Raw genomic sequence first — 19,592 nt, 5'->3', positions numbered from 1 at the left:
CACTACCTAAAGAGATATACAACACCTTCTTTCCCTCCTCGGCCCACAAAGGCTTGTTGGAGGGTCGGATCTTCTTGGTCCTTCTCACTTGAGAGTGGATCTACCCACAAGGGCTACTATGCCTCCCTCAACAAAAAAAATCTTTAGGGGATCTGGCTTTCCTCTGGCCATTTTCAGTGTTCAAAAATCTGTCTGCTTGAATAAAATATTTCAATCAAGAGTCCATCATGAAGACACTAGACACAAACATAAAAAATGTGCCATTACTCCCCAGCCTTTACATCATAAAATTGGTCTGCATCACACATATAGCCTAAAGGCTGAGGCTAGTGATAGATAAATAAAAGTGCCTGGAAAGGTCTCGATGCATGGCACAAGGTGTACAGTGTAACCCACACTACTACGCCTATTGAGACACATGCCCAGATCTGGGACATAGTCTTCGAGATATCCCCACCTTAATGCAAGGGGACCAAGCTTTCCTCTCTCTCACAAGTACTTACTTGATCTTAGCCAAAATGCTACTCCCACGGCTAAACATTCATTTTTACTATCTAGAGACAGAAAAGACTGAAAGGCTGACATTAAGGATACCTTTGTTGGGGATGAGCAGGGTTGGAGAAGAGGCTGCCCTTTTACTTTACACAAAGCACCACCTTGCAGTGCTCAGATTCAGAGTGTCGTCATGTAGCCCCATGTAACCTAGGTGACCATTTTTTTTTATATTTTTAACTATTCTACATCTAAACCTAGCTGGTTAATTGGGGTAACGCATAAGCTAAACATGAGTATAATACAAAATATGTAGCTTTACTGGATGTTGGTTTAACATATTGAATTGGTAAATTAAGGAGAATAGTAAGGGTCACAGGATTACTGATTCCATGTGTTGACATAGATCACATTAGCCAGGATGTAGAACATTTCTTCACCAGCAGCAGATCTTATCTGGTGGTTTTTGCCAGCAGAAAAAGAAATAGAGACAGATTTAGTGCGCCCTTCCGCCAATTGAATTGTTGGCTTTTATGTCATGTTCCATTTAAGAAGGTGCTGCAAATTCCAAAATTGAATGCCCTTCCCTAATCGACTAAAGCCTGTTCAATATAAAAGGTGTTAATTTCTAGATTTGTACCTATCTTGGCTACTTCGTATGGGGGGAGGGTCTGCTGCATGACCAAGATTTCATATCAGTCCAAAACAAAGAATCCTGAATAGTCTAATTAAAATGGAGAAGTTTTATGGAACAGCGTGATCTGTACACTTCCCTAAAGATATCGAAATACAATTCTAGGAGTGATATCAGGAAGGACACAGCACTTAGGCCATTGTTAACCAAACAATGTCTTACCTAGCCCATGACTGGGTCTTTGTGAAAGTGTTCTGTTCCATACCCTTTAACTGCATTTGGTGGTTTCCATTGTTATGGAAAATGTTTGCTTTATGTACAAAGGAATCAATCAACCTACAAAACTGCTATTAACTTAGACCTGTCAGCTAAAAACAACTTCAATTCACAACTTCACAATTAAGAGAATAAAATATTCTCTGTTAAATGTTAACATTAAAAAAAAAATAATCAGCGACCCTAAAGTCACTTTAATAATATGTGCCCTGTCTTGGAACTGTACTGTACCAGTCTCTACTTTTTCATTCTTCCCTTTTTTCACTTATACTATGTAAAGTTGGAACATATTTTGTTAGAGTCGGGTCACACTTCTTCACTTCTGATGAGATGGTTTGAGCTAGATGTTGGGGCAAGCTCACTCTGTCTTGCACAACTAGTATACAAAGATATCCAACACCACGTGTTTAAAACAATTTATGAGACCAAACCATCTTTCACATACTAAATAAAATCAATCTCTACATCCTTCTACTCCCTTCTCCCTATTTCTACTTTCCTCATTTTCACAGAACATCTTTCACTGTTTAAACATTATACCAGAATCATTCTTTATATAACCCCTTTAATTATATTGTGGATGTAACTTTTCCTTAAAACATAATAGTAATAAAAAGATGAATAAAACTAAAAATAAAGATACGCCTACATCATATTATAATTATCTCAAACTGTGGAAAGTCTAAGATAATTGGACATAGCATCAGATACAACAAAGGGGTTTGTGTCAACGTCATATTATTTCTTAACTATATTTTAAGCCAAATAAGTATAAAGTCTTGTGTAGGTCAAAAAGTAATCTACAAGGGACATGTCTAAAAATATAAAAGCCATGTCACTGTGAGAAATGTAGGTCATGTTGGGTGGGACTTAAAGTCAAGGTCCAAACATAGTGCACTTCATCCACTATTATTCCATCCTGTCCTGCTCAGCACTCCAGTTTGCCCCCTCTGACCACACACATGCATTCGGCAATTCATCCTGAAGGGGATGAGAGGTAACATGCGGCCCCCTCCTTCCCCCAAACATAAATAATAAAAAGATCAAAATAAGTTAAAAAAAATGGGAAGATTGAGAGATTAATGCTCCTATGATTAGCCCGAACACCACTCCATGACAGGGTTAGAACTGAATAAAATTGAAAAGTACAATTAAAACAATGCATCTCCACCATGCCCTGTGGGATGACTGGGGAAGTGGCCCTATAACCTCTGAGTTTCATATTATTATTCACCAGGGGTTAATAGGGGGTCCTTACTTTTTATACTTCATTTCCTAGGGAATAGACCCAAGAGGAAGAGAGTAATTGGAAGGAGAGGGCAAGGGGAGAAACACAGTGAGGGAGTGTGTGGAAGGAGAAAATACCACAATATAATTTTAATGGCTAATGTATAATGGCCATTATGGCTAGTAAAAGATATAAAAATATCCATTCGCAATTTTAAATAAATAAATTGTATCAAATGTGGTTTTGCTGAATATGAGCTATCATTCTACTGTCAAAAGCGGTTGAATGGTTTGCGTCATTCCCTGATAAAATGTCATGACGAGTCAAGGACTGGCTGCATCTGTTTAAAAATAGGTCGGCTATTTCCTTTTACTGTTTCCAATTATAGTGGCCCTGATGTAATGATTCTGGATAAATATGAACAAAGTGCATTTAACCCCCCCAAAAAAACTTATACACTGGCGTAACTACAGGGGGCGCAGCATGCCTCTAGCATGCCAGGGGCGACCCATGTGACCCCTTGTTCCTGTCTCCTCAAACCAATTCAAAATAGTTTAGAAAGGGTACTACCGACCTGGACTGCACTGCTCCAGGTCAGAAGGGCCCTTTCTAAACTATTCTGAACCAGCAGGGAACAGGAACATATCAGGGTCACGTTAAGACCCTGCGGTAAAACAGAGGCTGCCCGCCCCCCGTGTGCAGGAAGCCGGATGGCAAGCTGCAGGAGCGGTGGGAGGTAAGCTGGTGGGGGTGGTGGTGGGGGGTGTATGCATGTATGAATGTGAGTATGGATGTCTAACTGCGTGTGTGAGAGCATGGATGTATAAGTGTGTGTGAGCATGGATGTGTATGCGTGTGTGTGAGGATGGATGTCTCTGTGTGTGTATGTGTAAGCATGGATGAGTAATTGTGTGTCTGTGTGAACATGGATGTCTAACTGTGTGTATTTATGTGTGTGTGTGTGTGTGTGTGAGCATGGATGTGTAATTGTGTGTGAGCATGCATGTGTAAGTGGGGTGAGATGGAGTGTGTGTTAGTATGAGTAAGTGTGTGTAATTTATGTGTGTTTACATACGTGTGCCAGAGTGTATGTAGGAAGGGGAGCAAGGGGTTACAGAAGGCAAAGACAAGTTGTTGGGGGCAATGATGGCACAAACCAGCTGTTGGGGTGCCCCTGGACAATTTTCACACCAGGGCCCTGTGGTTTCTAGTTACGCCCCTGCTTATATACATTAAAGTATGTTCAACATGTTACGTTACCCAGTGCTGGCTATTTACATGACAGTCCAGCTACAGTAAGCCCGCACTCGATGATATACAAGTTGAATTCAGCTCATTTATCTTTAAAACATTTAACCAATATTACTTAAAATAGCACTATATGTTATCATTGTCCGGATGTATTGGACAAAAATGATAAGTATTGCCCTGAAACGGAAACTGCAACAGCTATTTTAAACACATCTATTATTCAGAAAACGGGAAGTAAACCACAGAAGAGACAACGTGCCCTCCAAAGAAGGAACGGGGATCCCGAAAGTGGGTCCACCTTCCCATCCATGTACAAAAAAGAAATACATCAGTTTCAAAATATGTTTTTCATCAAACGTAATGAGACTTGGGTTTATTCACTAAAGCTAGAGCTGGCAGAAGAGTTTGGAGGAGAACTGTGGTTTCATCTCCATGACTTCGCTATACATTATGGAATGCCAACTCTAGTTAGCTTCTGCTGTATGAAGAGCTTGCCTGGCCTTGTATCAGTGAGATTTCTTGAACTATAGATTAAACAGGGCCAACTCACTCTTCCTGCGGGAGAAACTTGCCAAAGATGGACCTTCAATTTGGTCAGCTGAAACTACAATCCTCCTCCGAAGTCCCTTTAGTGAATAAACCCACATTTAAATAAATAAATAAATAAATAAACCAGGGTTTTTTTTTCCTTTAATACATTTTAATGAATCCGTCTATATTTTAAAAGTACATTATGGTATGAAATACCAACCACACAAAAGTATTGACCTCTTACCTCTTCACTATCATTTTCAGTGTCTTGTAAGACCCCTTCACCAGAGCAATGGCCTCCTGGCGGTAACCGGAGAGTGGTTGGTCATTTATATTAACTAGTTCATCACCAGCCATTAAGATATCTGCGGCTTTACTCCCATCTTCAACCTGAAAGAGAAGTAAATAAAAGCAATATAAGAAACGCTCTCCTTTCATCTCTGCTCAAAATCAGACTTACTTAGTATTGTAACAATGTAAAGATGGTGACCATCTCTTGATATGAACAGCAAGCACTCGTCAGGAACAAGTAGGACAATCTCTAGCAATAAACCAAAGATATTTAATGCTCAAGTGACATGCCGGTTCTCGTATAGGGGTTATATATATATATATATATATATATATGTATATATATATATATATATGTATATATATATATATGTATATATATATATATATATATATATATATATATATATATATATATATATATATATATATATATATGTATATATATTGCAGTATGAGCAAAGTATAACTGCATGATTGACACTATCTGTAATTATACATAACTTAAAAATGAAATAAAATAATTAAAGATCATTTCTGGTAAATAACGTGACTTTCCATGAAATCTAAACATTAAACAGGAACTCCCACATGATTGTGTAATTACCTCTAGTGAGCATTCAAGAAAAATAATCACGAAAAAAACTGGTTTGTGTTATTGAGGAAAATGTATTTATTTACATTTCAAGTAAATTCCATTCTGAGTAGGAAGAAGAAAAAAAAACACGATTACACGTATGCAACTTTGACATGAAGAAGCTTGTCATAAGAAAGTCAGATGTAACATTAAATTTAACAAAGAACATATAGAAAGGATTCTTAGCATTTTTTTTTTTTAAATCCTACAGTTCAATGTTTGTAAAAATGCAACTTTTGTCCCATTTTATTCTTCAGGATATATTACTGAGCGCTGGCGAACGAGTACAGCTTTAAAGCAGAAATGACACCCAGAATTGTTTATTTCAGATATAAAAACTCTAAATCGTTGTCGCTATCTCCATCTATAAGCAATCCAAGCAGAATTTCAGTGGAAATGCTGCTCATTCACAAAAAGCACAAAATCTAATAGAGCGGCGCCGTCTTCTCCTTCTGTACCAATTTGTCTTAATGCGTGTCAATCTTATTGTCAAATTGTATATTGTTAATTTTCACTCTCTTCTATCACAATAGAGTTATGGAATCCCTTGGGGCTCTTTAATTAAACTTAATGTAACCTGACATAGGTCAGGCGGAAATGTTTGGTATTGGTTGGGTGATCACGTCTCCCAAATTGACACGAACAGCCCTGAATTTGAAGAAAATGTCCCATGTTTCAGGCTACCCCATCCTGGGACAATCTAATGAAAGAAATATGTATTGAATCTTTATGTTATAATTCCATATTAACTGAACCGTTACTGCTGTCCCATTTGGTCGAGCATGCATTCTGTATGAAAATAGCACGTCAATTACCATACGGGAAATATATTTGACAGTGTTTGTTTTTATTGGCCAGCTCCAGATAAGATTATACGTGAGAGCAGATTTTTAGAAGCGTTCCAATAACAGCTAAAAGAAGTATATCTACACAATGCCTAATGCACAACACATATTTGAGTTTATCTCCTGCTTTAAATTGATTAGCTGCATTCTCACCAGCACCTGCCTAAACAATGAGACATTATTCACGGGATACTGAAGTCGCGCTTAGGAAAACATTCCTCATAACGGGAACTGCAAAATGCAGTCGGAAACGGTTTCAATAAATATCCTACTAATAGGATTTATCAAGGAATGATAATTTTGTTTGAATCCTTTTTTTTGTCTCGGTCCGGATCCAATCAGTCTCGGTTCTCTTTCAAATAAGTGCTTGGCGCTGTAAGGTCATCAAAGCAAACAGATGCAACCCAGACAAGCAGGCCTGGACATATCGAGACTGGGGTCAAGTTTTCCAAAATATACAACCTACAACACAGCAGATAAGTTTTGTTGGATATCTTACAATAAGAACCATGCTAGTAATGACCTGCTAGATACTTTAAATAAACTAGAGGCTTCAAGGGATCAGACCTGGTATGTTCCAAGATAAGACTTTCATCTTGACAGCAAACCTTTAAACTTTTGCTTCTTGAGGCAGTCTTCCAGGCTTTGAATATTGAACGCAGTAGAACCTCAAATCATGATTTATTGTTTTATATGGCACCATCATATTCCACTGAGCTGTACAATAAGTAAACAGGACATGACAAGTAGTATATAACACAACAGTTAGACTTACAGAAACAGGTGAGGAGGGCCCGGCTCAAATGAGCTTACAATCTAGAGGGACATCAGCAGTTCCTCTTTTGGGAAAAACCCATACCACCAAAAGCCTAATTATATCTAAAATCATTTCATATACAGTTAATGATTAAACAAAAACATAACATTAGGATGGAAAAAGTTTGCATAATTTAGGGTTCTCCAACTGAGAGCCCATAGGCCGATCTAAGTCTTTCTTTTTCGGTTAACCTTAAGCCTTCTCTAAAAGTCACCAGTAATATTGTGTCAAATTATGCATTTTATAGATTATGGGCAAAAAAATCCCAATTTTAAGAATACATAGCATAGCCTATTAAAAATGTTGTTTCATCAGAAGTTGGAGAACTTATCACCTATAAAAAAACCAGAAGAATGTGCATGTTCAGCAAGATGAAATGAAAATAACCTTATCTCACCAGAATGGAATTATAAACCAGCAGCGGGTTTTCTAGCTTGTTCTACGCATTCTACTGTGGTCGGAACTTTGCTCGTTCTTGAAGGCACAAGGCCAACAGGAAAGGAATTTATTAAAAATGCTCCCCCTACAAGGAACTTAATTCATGACATGTCAAAATAATTTCTCAGAAGATGAAGCATGACACCTGGAGCTGCTGCAAGTATTTAAAACACACATTCCACAGAATAAATTACAAACAATCTGTTTTTACATGAAAAAAAGGCTTTATACATTTAGTAAAATACATATTACTTTAGACTTTTAGTTTGGTTTTGAGAGTACATTCATATTACATCGTAAGTCATTAAAAAGGGCTTTTCCACCTAAAATGCTTGGAAACCTCATCCTTGAATGTAGTGGGCCAGGCCACATTAGTGTTAACATTATACATATCTTATTACAAATAACTTTTATATATGCTATTCATAGATCACATGATATAACTGTTAAATAATTTCTCTCCGTGTTAATTCACTGTATATATCAGACTAAACAGAAGCATAAAATTTGACGGCAGATAAGAACCATTCGGTCCATCTAGTCTGCCGATTTTTCCCAATGTAAAGACTCCTTGATCGCTATTCATTTATCCCACTACCTACACTTATCGAAACAACCCTCTTAACTTTTTACATAGCTAATGCTTACATGGATATATTTGAAAAGGGACCTTTTTATACCCCTTACAGATGTTAAATTAATTCTTCTTATTCATATTTTGGTTCTGGTCCAAACATACCACAAGTACATAAAACGACATGTACATTCTTGGCACGCAAGATTATTCTTAAACTATAGCAACCAAGGTAAGTCATCACATATCAGGCACCTCTATATCGTTTTTCAGGACAGAAGGAACACAGTTTCCGTGAAAAAAAAAACACGGTGTGTAGGCGACATGAGAAACAAGGACAATCTATTGCCACAGCGGAGCCGAGTCCCTGATGACTTTGGGAGTGCAGCCTCTGAAGAAGATTGGGCTGCTACATGACCACTGAATCTCAGCAGAAGTTGCTTTTTACTGCGTAGATATTTCTCACAAATTTGTAAATCATAGATACTTGCAATACAGCATGCATCACTTTAAGCAAGGTTGTATATAATAAATAGCTAGTTTACATTTTTTGTATGTCTTGTATACGAGGCAAAAAAGTGACTACCGTTGAAATCTTATCACTACAGCAACCTTACGCTAGTTGCTATGGTGACAAGCCTAACTTGTCAAAGTTTGTACGAGAATCATCTTTTATACATAAACACACTTGTCTACTAAGGTCACAAGGGTTGTCTTGTACACCTGGGCCAGACTGAGAATGACTTGGTGGCCCTGGAACCTTAAGGCCAGCTGCCGCCGGATAAACGTGTTCGGCTGCATGTTACATTTTTGTGCACATGCTGCATGCCCATCAGCATACCTGGGGGACGCGGCCAGGACTGCAAACTGATGTTGGCCAGGTCCCGCTGACGTTGGTGGGCGGTCCCGCCAAAAGACCCTGCTCCTGCGACCTGGTGGATTCGGCTCTTGACCCGGAGAACAGGAGGAGCAGCGCTCACCTGGGTTCCCAGGTATGCCCATCAGGCATTTGTCCGTTGGGCCAGATGGCCAATCTGGGCCTGCTGTACACTACCATACTCTCAAACATTTCAGGAGGCGGGGTGGGCCCTGGAAGTAGGAGGTTCTATCTCAAGAAGTGGGTGGAGCAGGAGTCAAGGCTACCCACTCACCCTGCTTTAATAGCCACCACTCCACCACGTAGCTGCAGTGGAGGTCTGTGCTGTAACAGGATAGACCTCAATTAATTGTATGATCTCCCCAATAAGCGCTCCCCACTGTCAACCGGGGAGGTACAGAGAATTTACAATTTTTACTATTTAATCAGATTTATCAGGATTATGCAAAAATGCGTTGTTTTCTTTAAAATAAATGTTACATTCTCAAATTCCGTTTTAATCTCTTATTTGGTGGTTTTCTGAATGCATGATTTGAAACGTATATGGCAATTCACAACATCTTAACCTGATGTACACAAAAGGCCCAACTGGCACATTAGTACATGGTGTTTTCTAACAGACCATAATCAACAAAAATATACATATTATGGGCCATTGCATAAAGTCTTATTTATAAACTCCTATCTGTACTTACATAGTTATGAAAACCCATCTTTTTTATTACTGTGCTAGGTTCATTCGTCTTGGTGCTTTGCTATAGCATAGTAGACACATGCATTCTCAGCCTATACATCTTTTCAATATGCTAGGAACATTGTTATTGAAACAAAAATGGTTTATGAATATTCTCCATTAATATCAGTGCCTGAGAAAAGCATAGTTACATATAATGTCAATAACTGGGGGTAGGTGTGTGTGTGTGTACATTTATGCCAGTTAATCCCGAAGGTGCTCGATGGGGCTAAGGTGAGGGCTCTGTGCGGACCACCGGGACAGGTAAGTACTGAGATGAAGAGTTATTAACCATGCATGACCAATTAAACACTTCTTGCCGGAGGAGAATCCTGCATGGGTTGGACCTTCATAATGCACAGTTAAAGACAATAGGGCAAACATTTGCAACCCGTCACATCACGAGAAACCGTCGATGCCATTTAAAAAATAAACCTTTAAATATTCTATCCTGGTGCATATAAATAATCTAGAAAATGAGACCACTAAAAGGGGAAATATGAGAACGCTATCCAAGATTTACAGCTTAACGCATGGCTTTGTATAAATTATTTTCTGCTAGGTATGTCAAACTGGCCCTTCTTAAAACCCTTGTTATCAAAGCAATACTTGAGAATAATAGTCAGACGCTCTATTTAGCAATCTAGCCACCACAAAGATAAATGTCAAAACACGCATTAAGCCTTTTAAGATTCTTGTATTTATTTTTCGCAACCATTAAAAATGAAGTGCAAGCCAAAAATAATGCGTAAATTAATCATGCTATTGTTTTGAGGGGTTTAACCGAGCATGCCGAAGAGAAGAAAAGTTGTTAGTGTAGCAGAAAACCATGTATGTTTTTATTAGAAAGAATATGATAAGCCTTATTTCTAAACAAACGTCTTACCTTATAAAAATGAACATTATTTCTATTTAACTTACAATTTCACATTATAAAAACAACAGTCACTTATACAATGGGGATTTGATTAATTCTCCATTATTTCCAGAATATCATATGGGCAATTAACATTCCTTGAACCTATGACACCACATGACAAGGTATTGTCCTACTTACATTTCATTTAAAAGCCATGTAATGCTAGGATCATTATTATTATGTATTGCTTTATATAGCGCCATCACATTCCACAGTGCTGTACAATGCGTAAACATAATATAATTGAATTGCAGAAATTAAAAGGTAAGGAGGGTCCTTATGAAAAGAGCCAGAAAAAATGTCTTGGCTGAAAACATGGATTAAAAAAAAAAAAAAAAAAATCTTCTAAATTATCCCTATTCAGGGGTAGGATAATCACTCGTTAGGATCATAGCTGGGAACTCTCCGGGTTTGACCTGGAGAACTCTGGGAAACTCTGGTTCTCCTGGTCAACACCCAAATGCTCTGAGTCCCTGGAGCGGGGTCTTGACAGGCCGCACTCCTCATCCATTTTCCCTTTAAATGGGGGTGTTTCCCATGATGTCAGCTGGAACACCTCGTGACATCAGCGGGAACACCCCCTATGCCAGTGGGACCGCCCACCATCAGTAGGACTGCCTGCCGACGTCAGTCTGCAGTCCTGTCTGCCTCCCCGAAGGGCAGGCTCCGGGTAGCTGGAACCCAGAAGTTCCCAGGTATGGTTAGGATCCAAATCCTAGATAATTATTACTGGATCCTGGACTGTTGCTAGGTAGTAGTTATATATCATAATGTGTTAATGTGAAACGTGGGAACACGACATTTTTGCAAATTTCAAGCTTCATCATCAATTGAGACATACAAGCAGCTAAGAACATATATTGAAAGGTAGTTTTGCACTGCAGGCTATACAATTAACATCCGGTGACCCATTGAAAGGGAAGGGGAATTCCTTGCTAACAGACAAAAAGATTCCTTATAGCTCGGCCCATTCACTAAATGCGGCGTAATTGCAGAATTTACTATCTTTAGACTGTGATGACAGCTAAAGTAGTTTCGGGATTCTTTAGTAATGAGAAGGTATGCAGAAGAATCTGGCAAGCAATGTATACTGCAATACGGAGGCAGTATAATACTTCCATTGTGAATATATGACCAACCTTGAGATATTACTAAAACACAGTATATATCTCCCTATTTCTTTACTTATTTTTTTTAGAGCCTCAGCATTTTGCACCCTTTTTTATGAAAACTTTGATTATATGTAAATATTAACATAAATTAAACAAACATCCCAAAAGCATTTAAATGTGCAAATACCATACATAATGCTTTTTATCGCTATGTAATGTCTATACAAGTTATGACCTCATGTATACTTATTGACTTAGCCAAGTGCCTCTATGCAGTTATCCCTTTAAGTAAAGAAAAACAACATTGCTATTAATTAGTTAATAAGTGGCTTGATTCTCAACTGGTAGGTATAAATATTTTCCCCAGCCTCACAGATTACCGATTTGGATAGGGGCAAGATGCTCAGGCAAGCGATACTTAATGGTCTTCCCTCATGAATTTGTATTTTAACTAAATGCACCATTAAAACATAATTCCTAGTACCACTGAATGGCCAAAAGTACCCCCCTAAATAAATAACATTTATATTTATAAATATTTACAAATATTTTAAACTCATTTTTATTAGAAGAATTTATATTGTAAATGTAAACTCATTTACACAAAAATAACATCGATATTTCACAAAGTGGCTAATACTTGGTATAGGCAACCTATTTTGCACTATCCAATAGCAGGTACACCTAGAACATTTTCTGACTATCAGCAAAGACATTTGTCTGATCGGTGCAGTCATTCCAATAGTTTATTAGCTTTGCTTTGCTCCAGTGAGCCAACTAAAAGGAACTTAGCATTCCATTCAAAAGCATTCCTCTATTAAACATCCCCCGCAACACACAATGTTACAAGGGTAAATAGCCCCATACAGAGTTATTTAATTATATGCAATATAAAGGGAAAGTGAGAATTAGGTGAATATTTTTCCAGTCATTTTTTTTTTTTTTTAGAGAGCTGATGGTTAAAATCCTGCGACATTAATAAAAATAAAATGCTAAAAAGATGTACAGATCCAAACATACACACATATAGCCATTTCACCTAAATTAATGAAACCCCCCCCCCAAAAAAAAACAACATCTTGAGAACAATGTGGTCCTCATCATACTGCATCTTGGTCAACAATAGGGAAGGACCATAGAGACCCTCTACAAAGTACCGTATTTCCCCATGTATAAGACTTTTTTAGAAAAATTTGGGGTCTAAAAATTGGGTGCGTCTTATACAGTGGTGGCAGATTTTTTTTGCTCAGCAGCGCCTCTTGATCCGTTGTGGTGACACAGGAACCCAGTGGAGTCACGTGAATGCACATCGCATCACATGACTCCACTCAGTTCCTGTTCGAGCAAGGCAGAGGGGAAACAGCGGCCCCCACGGAAGCCTGCGAGTGGCAGCAGAAGATCTGCAGTTCAAGTAAGGTGGGGGAGTAAATGGATGAATGAGTGTGTGTGTGTGTTGGATCCGTGTGTAGGGGAGCACATGGAGGGGGCACAGGGAGGCTGAAAGTGATGTGCATGTACTGGCTGAGTGAGCATGATAGGAGTGCATTTGCTAACAATTGCTAGCAGCTAACAGCAATCACACTCATATCATTCCCAGGCAGCCAGTACAATAACTAAGGTGCGTCTTATACTTGGGGAAATACGGTAATTGTTTTAGTTCATCCTATGACAACTAAGACCTATGTTTTACACAGATGTGGTCAGCCTTACCAAACCAAAGTTCTCTTCTCCTTAACATCACCGGATGCCTGAATGAATCTATGACAATCAGCAACGTAACAAGAGGCCACAGATAAGATAACGGGATGAACAGGATCCCAATGGAACACATATTCCATATTTTGTATTTATTAACCCCTTAGTTCCCCTATAGACGTACCGGGACGTCCAAAAAACGCCCACAAAGAAACCCCTATGGACGTCCCGGTACGTCCAGCCTTTCGTGCAGCGTCAGGGACACATCCCTGCCGCTGCACGGGAGACCAGGCTGTCGTTTGACAGCATGGACTCCCCCCTGGCAGCAGAAGCCGGCATTGCCGGCTTTCTGCTGCCCGATCTCCCGTAACAGCTTCCGGCATGAAAGCCGGTAAGCTGTTACGGTTGAAAGTGCACGATCGCGCAGTTGCAAACGCGCGATCGGGCATTCCCTTCCGGGTTACGTCACTGCTGACGTAACCCGGAAGGTCATCGGAGGGCAGGATATCCCCTGCGGGGATATCCTGCCCTCCGATGAGGCACAGAGACGCCGCGATCTCTATGCAGGTCTGTGAGGACCTGCATAGAGATCACAGTGTGATCGGTGCAGGGGGATCGCGGGGAGGGGAGTGAGAAACCATCTCTCTCACTCCCCCCTCCCGTCCTGTAAGGGAAAAGCAGAAAAAAACGGTTAGTGATTTAAAAATAATATTAAATAAATCATTAAAATATTAATATAAATAATACAAAAAAAATTATAATGTGGGCTGTGATGTCATTGTGACATCACTGGCATGTTCAGGAGGTCCCTAGGAGGACCTCTAACCATTACTATGTAAAAATAATATATAAAAAATAAAAAAAATGTAAAAAAATAAAAAAAAAAATATATAAAAAAAGATAATAAAAAAATTATTAAAAAACCTTACTTCCCATTGCCCTAGCATAACATCTAGCCAGTATAACCCTCCTGCCCCCGTTCACAAACCCCAAACCGGTTAAGCCATAGGCATAAAAATTATACAAAATTGTACACCTAATAGAGCGCTCCCTGGTGCTGGTAAAGTCTGGAAAATCTATATAAATTAGGTATTTCTGAAATCAGGACACCTGAATTAATAAACTTGGAGGGGATTTTCCATCACTTTACCTAATTTTGTGAGGATTCAGAGGGAAAATGTAAAAAAAAATTAGTTTAATTTTCTAATCTTCGCTAGTTTTTACTAAATTTCTCATTCTAAATTTCCAGCTAATCATCCAACTATGGTATCAAACGAAAGCTCTATCTCTCCTTGAAAAAACGATATATACCGTACTTACCGGCGTATTACACGCACCGGCGTATAACACGCACCCTCGCCGGAACCGGAAGTGCGGGAGACGCGGCTGCAGATCGTGCAGCACAGAAAGTTATCGGCGTATAACACGCAGGTAGGGTTTAAACTTATTTTTTTAGATATAAAAGTGCGTGTTATACGCCGATAAATACGGTAGTTTATATGGGTACACTATTCACAGGAAAAGAGAATCATCGCTAAACCGACATACCCCAAAAATGGCAAAATTGCTCTGGGCTTTGAGGTACCAAAAACCCCTGGGATTGAAGGGGTTAATATTTATATTTTACCCATAACAAATGTAAATAAAGAAAATTCTAAACATATTAAGATATTTTGAAAACCTCCTTCTAAGCCTGAGAGTTACATCTATTTTATAGGCTAAATATTAGAAAGTGTGAATCATGTTTTGTGAGCTGTAATGTATGCTGGGACTATAGTCTTAATAGACACGAATAAGCAAAATGATTCAATCTCTCCTAAATTTTATTTTGCAGAGAAGGAATATGTTTCCATGTGACATAAACCAGACCCAACACAGTAGCAAGGAGGTCCACAGTAGTCTCCAACCACCCATGACTAAAATCAGAGAATGTTCTGTACAATATAGTTAAAGGATCATTAACTTCCTCCATTAATGTTGCCTGGGTGGCCAATCAGATAAAAAGGCATGGGGATGGATACACTTGGCCACATATAAGACACAGAATCTGATGGCAGATAAAAGCCTTTAGGACCATCTAGTCTGCCCTTTTTTTATTTAAAGGCTTAGACATTATTCAGTCCATGGTCTTGTCTTAGATTCATAATACATTAGCCTCTACCACTGCTTCTGGGAGACGGTTCCACTTATCTACTATCATTTCTGTAAAGTAAAACTTCCTTACATCTATGTCGTTGGCCTTTGAAGCTGCCATTAAAGTGCCACAGCCTATTTTTATTCCCAGTTGGGTCATGATCTCTTAGAGCAACATAGGTAAGCCATTGGCTAGTCTACGCTGCCTTCTCTACACAACTGGTTATTTAGTAAGTAAACCTCACTATAATTTTTGTATTCCAAAGGAGAAAAAAAGGGTCCATTGTATTTCTGGTCACCAGACGGCACATCAACAAGGTATATAATAACCGATATGATAGATACATGCCGGAGGAACTGATTGCATAGCGAAAGCCTCAATCAAAGATGACAACTTGTTAGTGTAGATCTCTCATAGTTGATCCGGAGAGGTTGATTTCACGTAAATGAATTTCCTTCATGGCAAGGCAGGAAGCACACAGATGCGATTGTTTTACAAAGGGCATCATTCTGTGTGGTCCCGCACAAAAAAGGGCAGGTCTTGTACAGTAAGTTCTAAAAAATAAAATGGTTCTCAAATTACATCTCCTACAGTATGTACAATCCTTAAGTCATCTGTGTCTAAAATCAGACTTGATAGGTAGGTAAATATAACCATGTAAACCGATCCCATTTTGTAAATACTGGACAATGTGTTAAATTGAACGTGGCTCCACTTCACAACTCAACTCAACTCTTGACCTGGAGATTTTTCTAGCCAGATGGCTAGCGAGTTTTTGATCATCAGATACATTGATTAGGGCATAAGCAGCACACAAAGGTTCAGAAAGAAGAGAGACTATATGTTAGAGAGAACAGGTAATAAGGGCAGAGAACACACATGGAATATAACTTACACGCTTGTTAATTCCCCACAAGTGATGGTTTATAAAGTGAATCTCGTGCAGTAAGCTGGCAATAACGCTTGTTTTTTTCCCATAGATCAACCCATCCCAGGTAACATGGAAAAGCAAAATTAAATTGCGTGTCCTCCTATACTGCTAACTTTAAGCCTTATAGCTTCATATAGTGTGCACTATTAAACACTTCTAGAATACAGGGGCAGATAAGAACCATTGGGCCCATCTAGTCTGCCCATTTTCCATATGTGAAGACTCAAACCTTGGTGTCGGCTTATATTCAGTGCATGTTTATGTTCCCTTGCTGTTTTAACCTCTATCACTTCTGCATAGAGGCTATTCCATGTTTCATTAAAGTGAACCTGCCTAACATTACATCTAAACCTCCGACCCTCTAGTTTTCGATTGTGACCTTGTGTTGCAACAGTGTTATTTTTGAGAAGGGATATTTTGGTGTTTCCATTTGGGATGATTTCATTTTGAGCCAATCCCTTTGACCCACTCGTGTTGTTTACTGGTTTTAAGATGCTTATCATTAAATATTTCACAATGACTACTGCAGAGTAATTGCGAAAGTCATGAACAAGTAAACACCTACACACCTTCCCTTAATCACAGACTTACAAATTAAATAGGCCAATTGAAAAAAAGTGTCCCAAAGGGTGAGACACAGGGGCATAAAAATATTTTATATATACATAATATAATATATACAGTATCTCACAAAAGTGAGTAAACCTCTCATGTTTTCTGCTGGCAGCATTGCTGCAGAGGTTGAAGGGGTTGGGGGTACAGCCTGTCAGTGCTCAGACCATACACCGCACACTGCATCAAATTGGTCTGCATGGCTGTCGTCCCAGAAGGAAGCCTCTTCTAAAGATGATGCACAAGAAAGCCCACAAACAGTTTGCTGAAGACAAGCAGACTAAGGACATGGATTACTGGAACAATGTCCTGTGGTCCGATGAGACCAAGATAAACTTATTTGGTTCAGATGGTGTCAAGCGTGTGTGGCGGCAACCAGGTGAGGAGTACAAAGACAAGTGTGTCTTGCCTACAGTCAAGCATGGTGGTGGGAGTGTCAAGGTCTGGGCCTGCATGAGTGCTGTCGGCACTGGGGAGCTTGAGTTCATTGAGGGAACCATGAACGCCAACATGTACTGTGACATATTGAAGTAGAGCATGACCGGGCCGCAGGGCAGTATTCCAACATGATAACGACCCCAAACACACCTCAGAAACGACCATTGCCTTGCTAAAGAAGCGGAGGGTAAAGGTGATGGACTGGCCAAGCATGTCTCCAGACTTAAACCCTATCGAGCATGTGTGGGGCATCCTCAAACAGAAGGTGGGGAGCGCAAGGTCTCTAACATCCACCAGCTCCGTGATGTGGAAGAAGACTCCAGTGGCAACCTGTGTAGCTCTGGTGAACTCCATGCTCAAGAGGGTTAAGGCAGGGCTGGAAAATAATGGTGGCCACAAAATATTGACGCTTTGGGCCCAATTTAGACATTTTCACTTAGGGGTGTACTCACTTTTGTTGCCAAGGTTTAGACATTAATGGCTGTGTGTTGAGTTATTTTGAGGGGACAGTAAATTTATACTGTTATACAGGCTGTACACGCACTACTTTACATTGTAGCAGAGTGTCATTTCTTCAGTGTTGTCACATGAAAAGATATAGTAAAAACAATTTACAAAAATGTGAGGGGTGTACAAACTTTTGTGAGATATTGTATAAAAATATTTAAAAATAACAATACATCTAGGGAGAAAGTGTGAAAATGCTATGCCATAAAATCGATTGATAGCTTATAATAGGAAGCTGTCAAAGATTAATACGAAAGGAAATATAATGCTATGCTAAACCCATAAACCATCTTTATAACATTGCATTGCTTTTAACTATTATCATTAGTATTCTTATCAGTATCAGAAAGCACACGTGAGCTACGTCTCAAGGTTGGAAGTAAACGTTACTTTGTAGACACACAGTTATTATATGTTACCTGCCTGATTAAAAGATACAAAACAAACTAAAAATTAAAGGGGCATTAATCTTTTTCATAGATCTGCAAAGTTCTCCATTCAGTTGCATTCAGGATTGAACCCCGCCACACACCCGGTTACTCCGTGTGGAGCCTCTGAACACATGCACACACAAACACTCACACATGCACACTCAAAAATATCTCCGCCTACTGGCACTCTTGCGACTTGTACTCTGCAGGGTCCTGTTAAATGACGCAGCGGGCACGCCTGCCTCCCAACTACAATATCCTGCGCAAGGCAGCTACTCCTATTCTGCCGGTGGCGGTGCGTCGGCAGCTTATCAGAGCACCTCAACTCCACAGAACTAAGATCTCCCCCAGGTCACATACTTAGAGTGCCTATTGGATAATCTCCCAAAATTAGTATAGTAAAAAAAAAAAAAAAAACCTAATTGGCGTGAGTGATCACAGTTTTCCCAGGACCAATAGGGTTTATTGAGCTCAAATGTAATATAATTAAATGCAAAGAAATAATTATGCATTACATGATCTACACAAAATGGCTCCCCTTAATGCTTACACTTCACTAATATCTTTAAAAATACCTATATTGTTTTTGGCTCTACTGTAGTTTAACACGGACAATATAATAAATATGTTTTTTGTTTAGACTGCCAACAGAACACATCACGGTGTAAACCTTTCCAATAATCCCTCACTAGGTAATGAATTCCATTGTTTGTTTAAAAAAAATAAATTAAAAAAAGTAAGAAAGTAGTAATGTAGACCCGGCTAGCAACCTACATTAAGATCAGGTGACCATAAGGCATTAAGGAGATTAACTCACTGCAGGGTCTTAGGCCATATTTAAAGTTCAGCTCTCTGGCAACTGTCATAGCAGCTGAGCTGTTCCGTACATTTAATCAAAGTCGGTATCAAAGCCAGATGGCCCTGGCGTGTTTCTAAGAATCTGCTACACGTTCTAACCGCTTCTTCATTATGTGACGGTTCCTGGTACCACTGAATTCTTTCTTTTGAGATCAAGAAAAAAAAAAATCTAAAGATTACCTGTTTCCATTTCACCATATAAAACCGGGTTAAAGCTCTTCAAATACCATTGGAATACGCTTCAAACTGTTACTCAAAAGGTTTTTCAGTTCAAGAAGACAGTCTGTTAAAAATATTATACAGAAGTAGTTCTTGATATTAAGCAACTTGA

At 39.1% G+C, this 19,592-nt stretch overlaps 1 protein-coding gene across 1 annotated transcript in view; it reads right to left on the bottom strand.

Annotated features, from left to right (window-relative positions):
• The window catches only part of SHROOM2 (shroom family member 2), a 78,500-nt gene that overhangs the window by 41,046 nt on the left and 17,862 nt on the right, over positions 1-19,592 (bottom strand). The window contains exon 2 of the mRNA XM_053457408.1: positions 4,657-4,802. Within this exon, the coding sequence (XP_053313383.1) occupies positions 4,657-4,802 (146 nt within the window). The remainder of the gene's footprint in view (positions 1-4,656; positions 4,803-19,592) is intronic.

Source organism: Spea bombifrons, chromosome 2 (genome assembly GCF_027358695.1).
Source record: "Spea bombifrons isolate aSpeBom1 chromosome 2, aSpeBom1.2.pri, whole genome shotgun sequence".
In the NCBI taxonomy this organism is placed as follows: domain Eukaryota; kingdom Metazoa; phylum Chordata; class Amphibia; order Anura; family Pelobatidae; genus Spea; species Spea bombifrons.
Note: the sequence above shows the minus strand (reverse complement) of the source record. Positions and strands in the feature narration are given on the sequence as shown.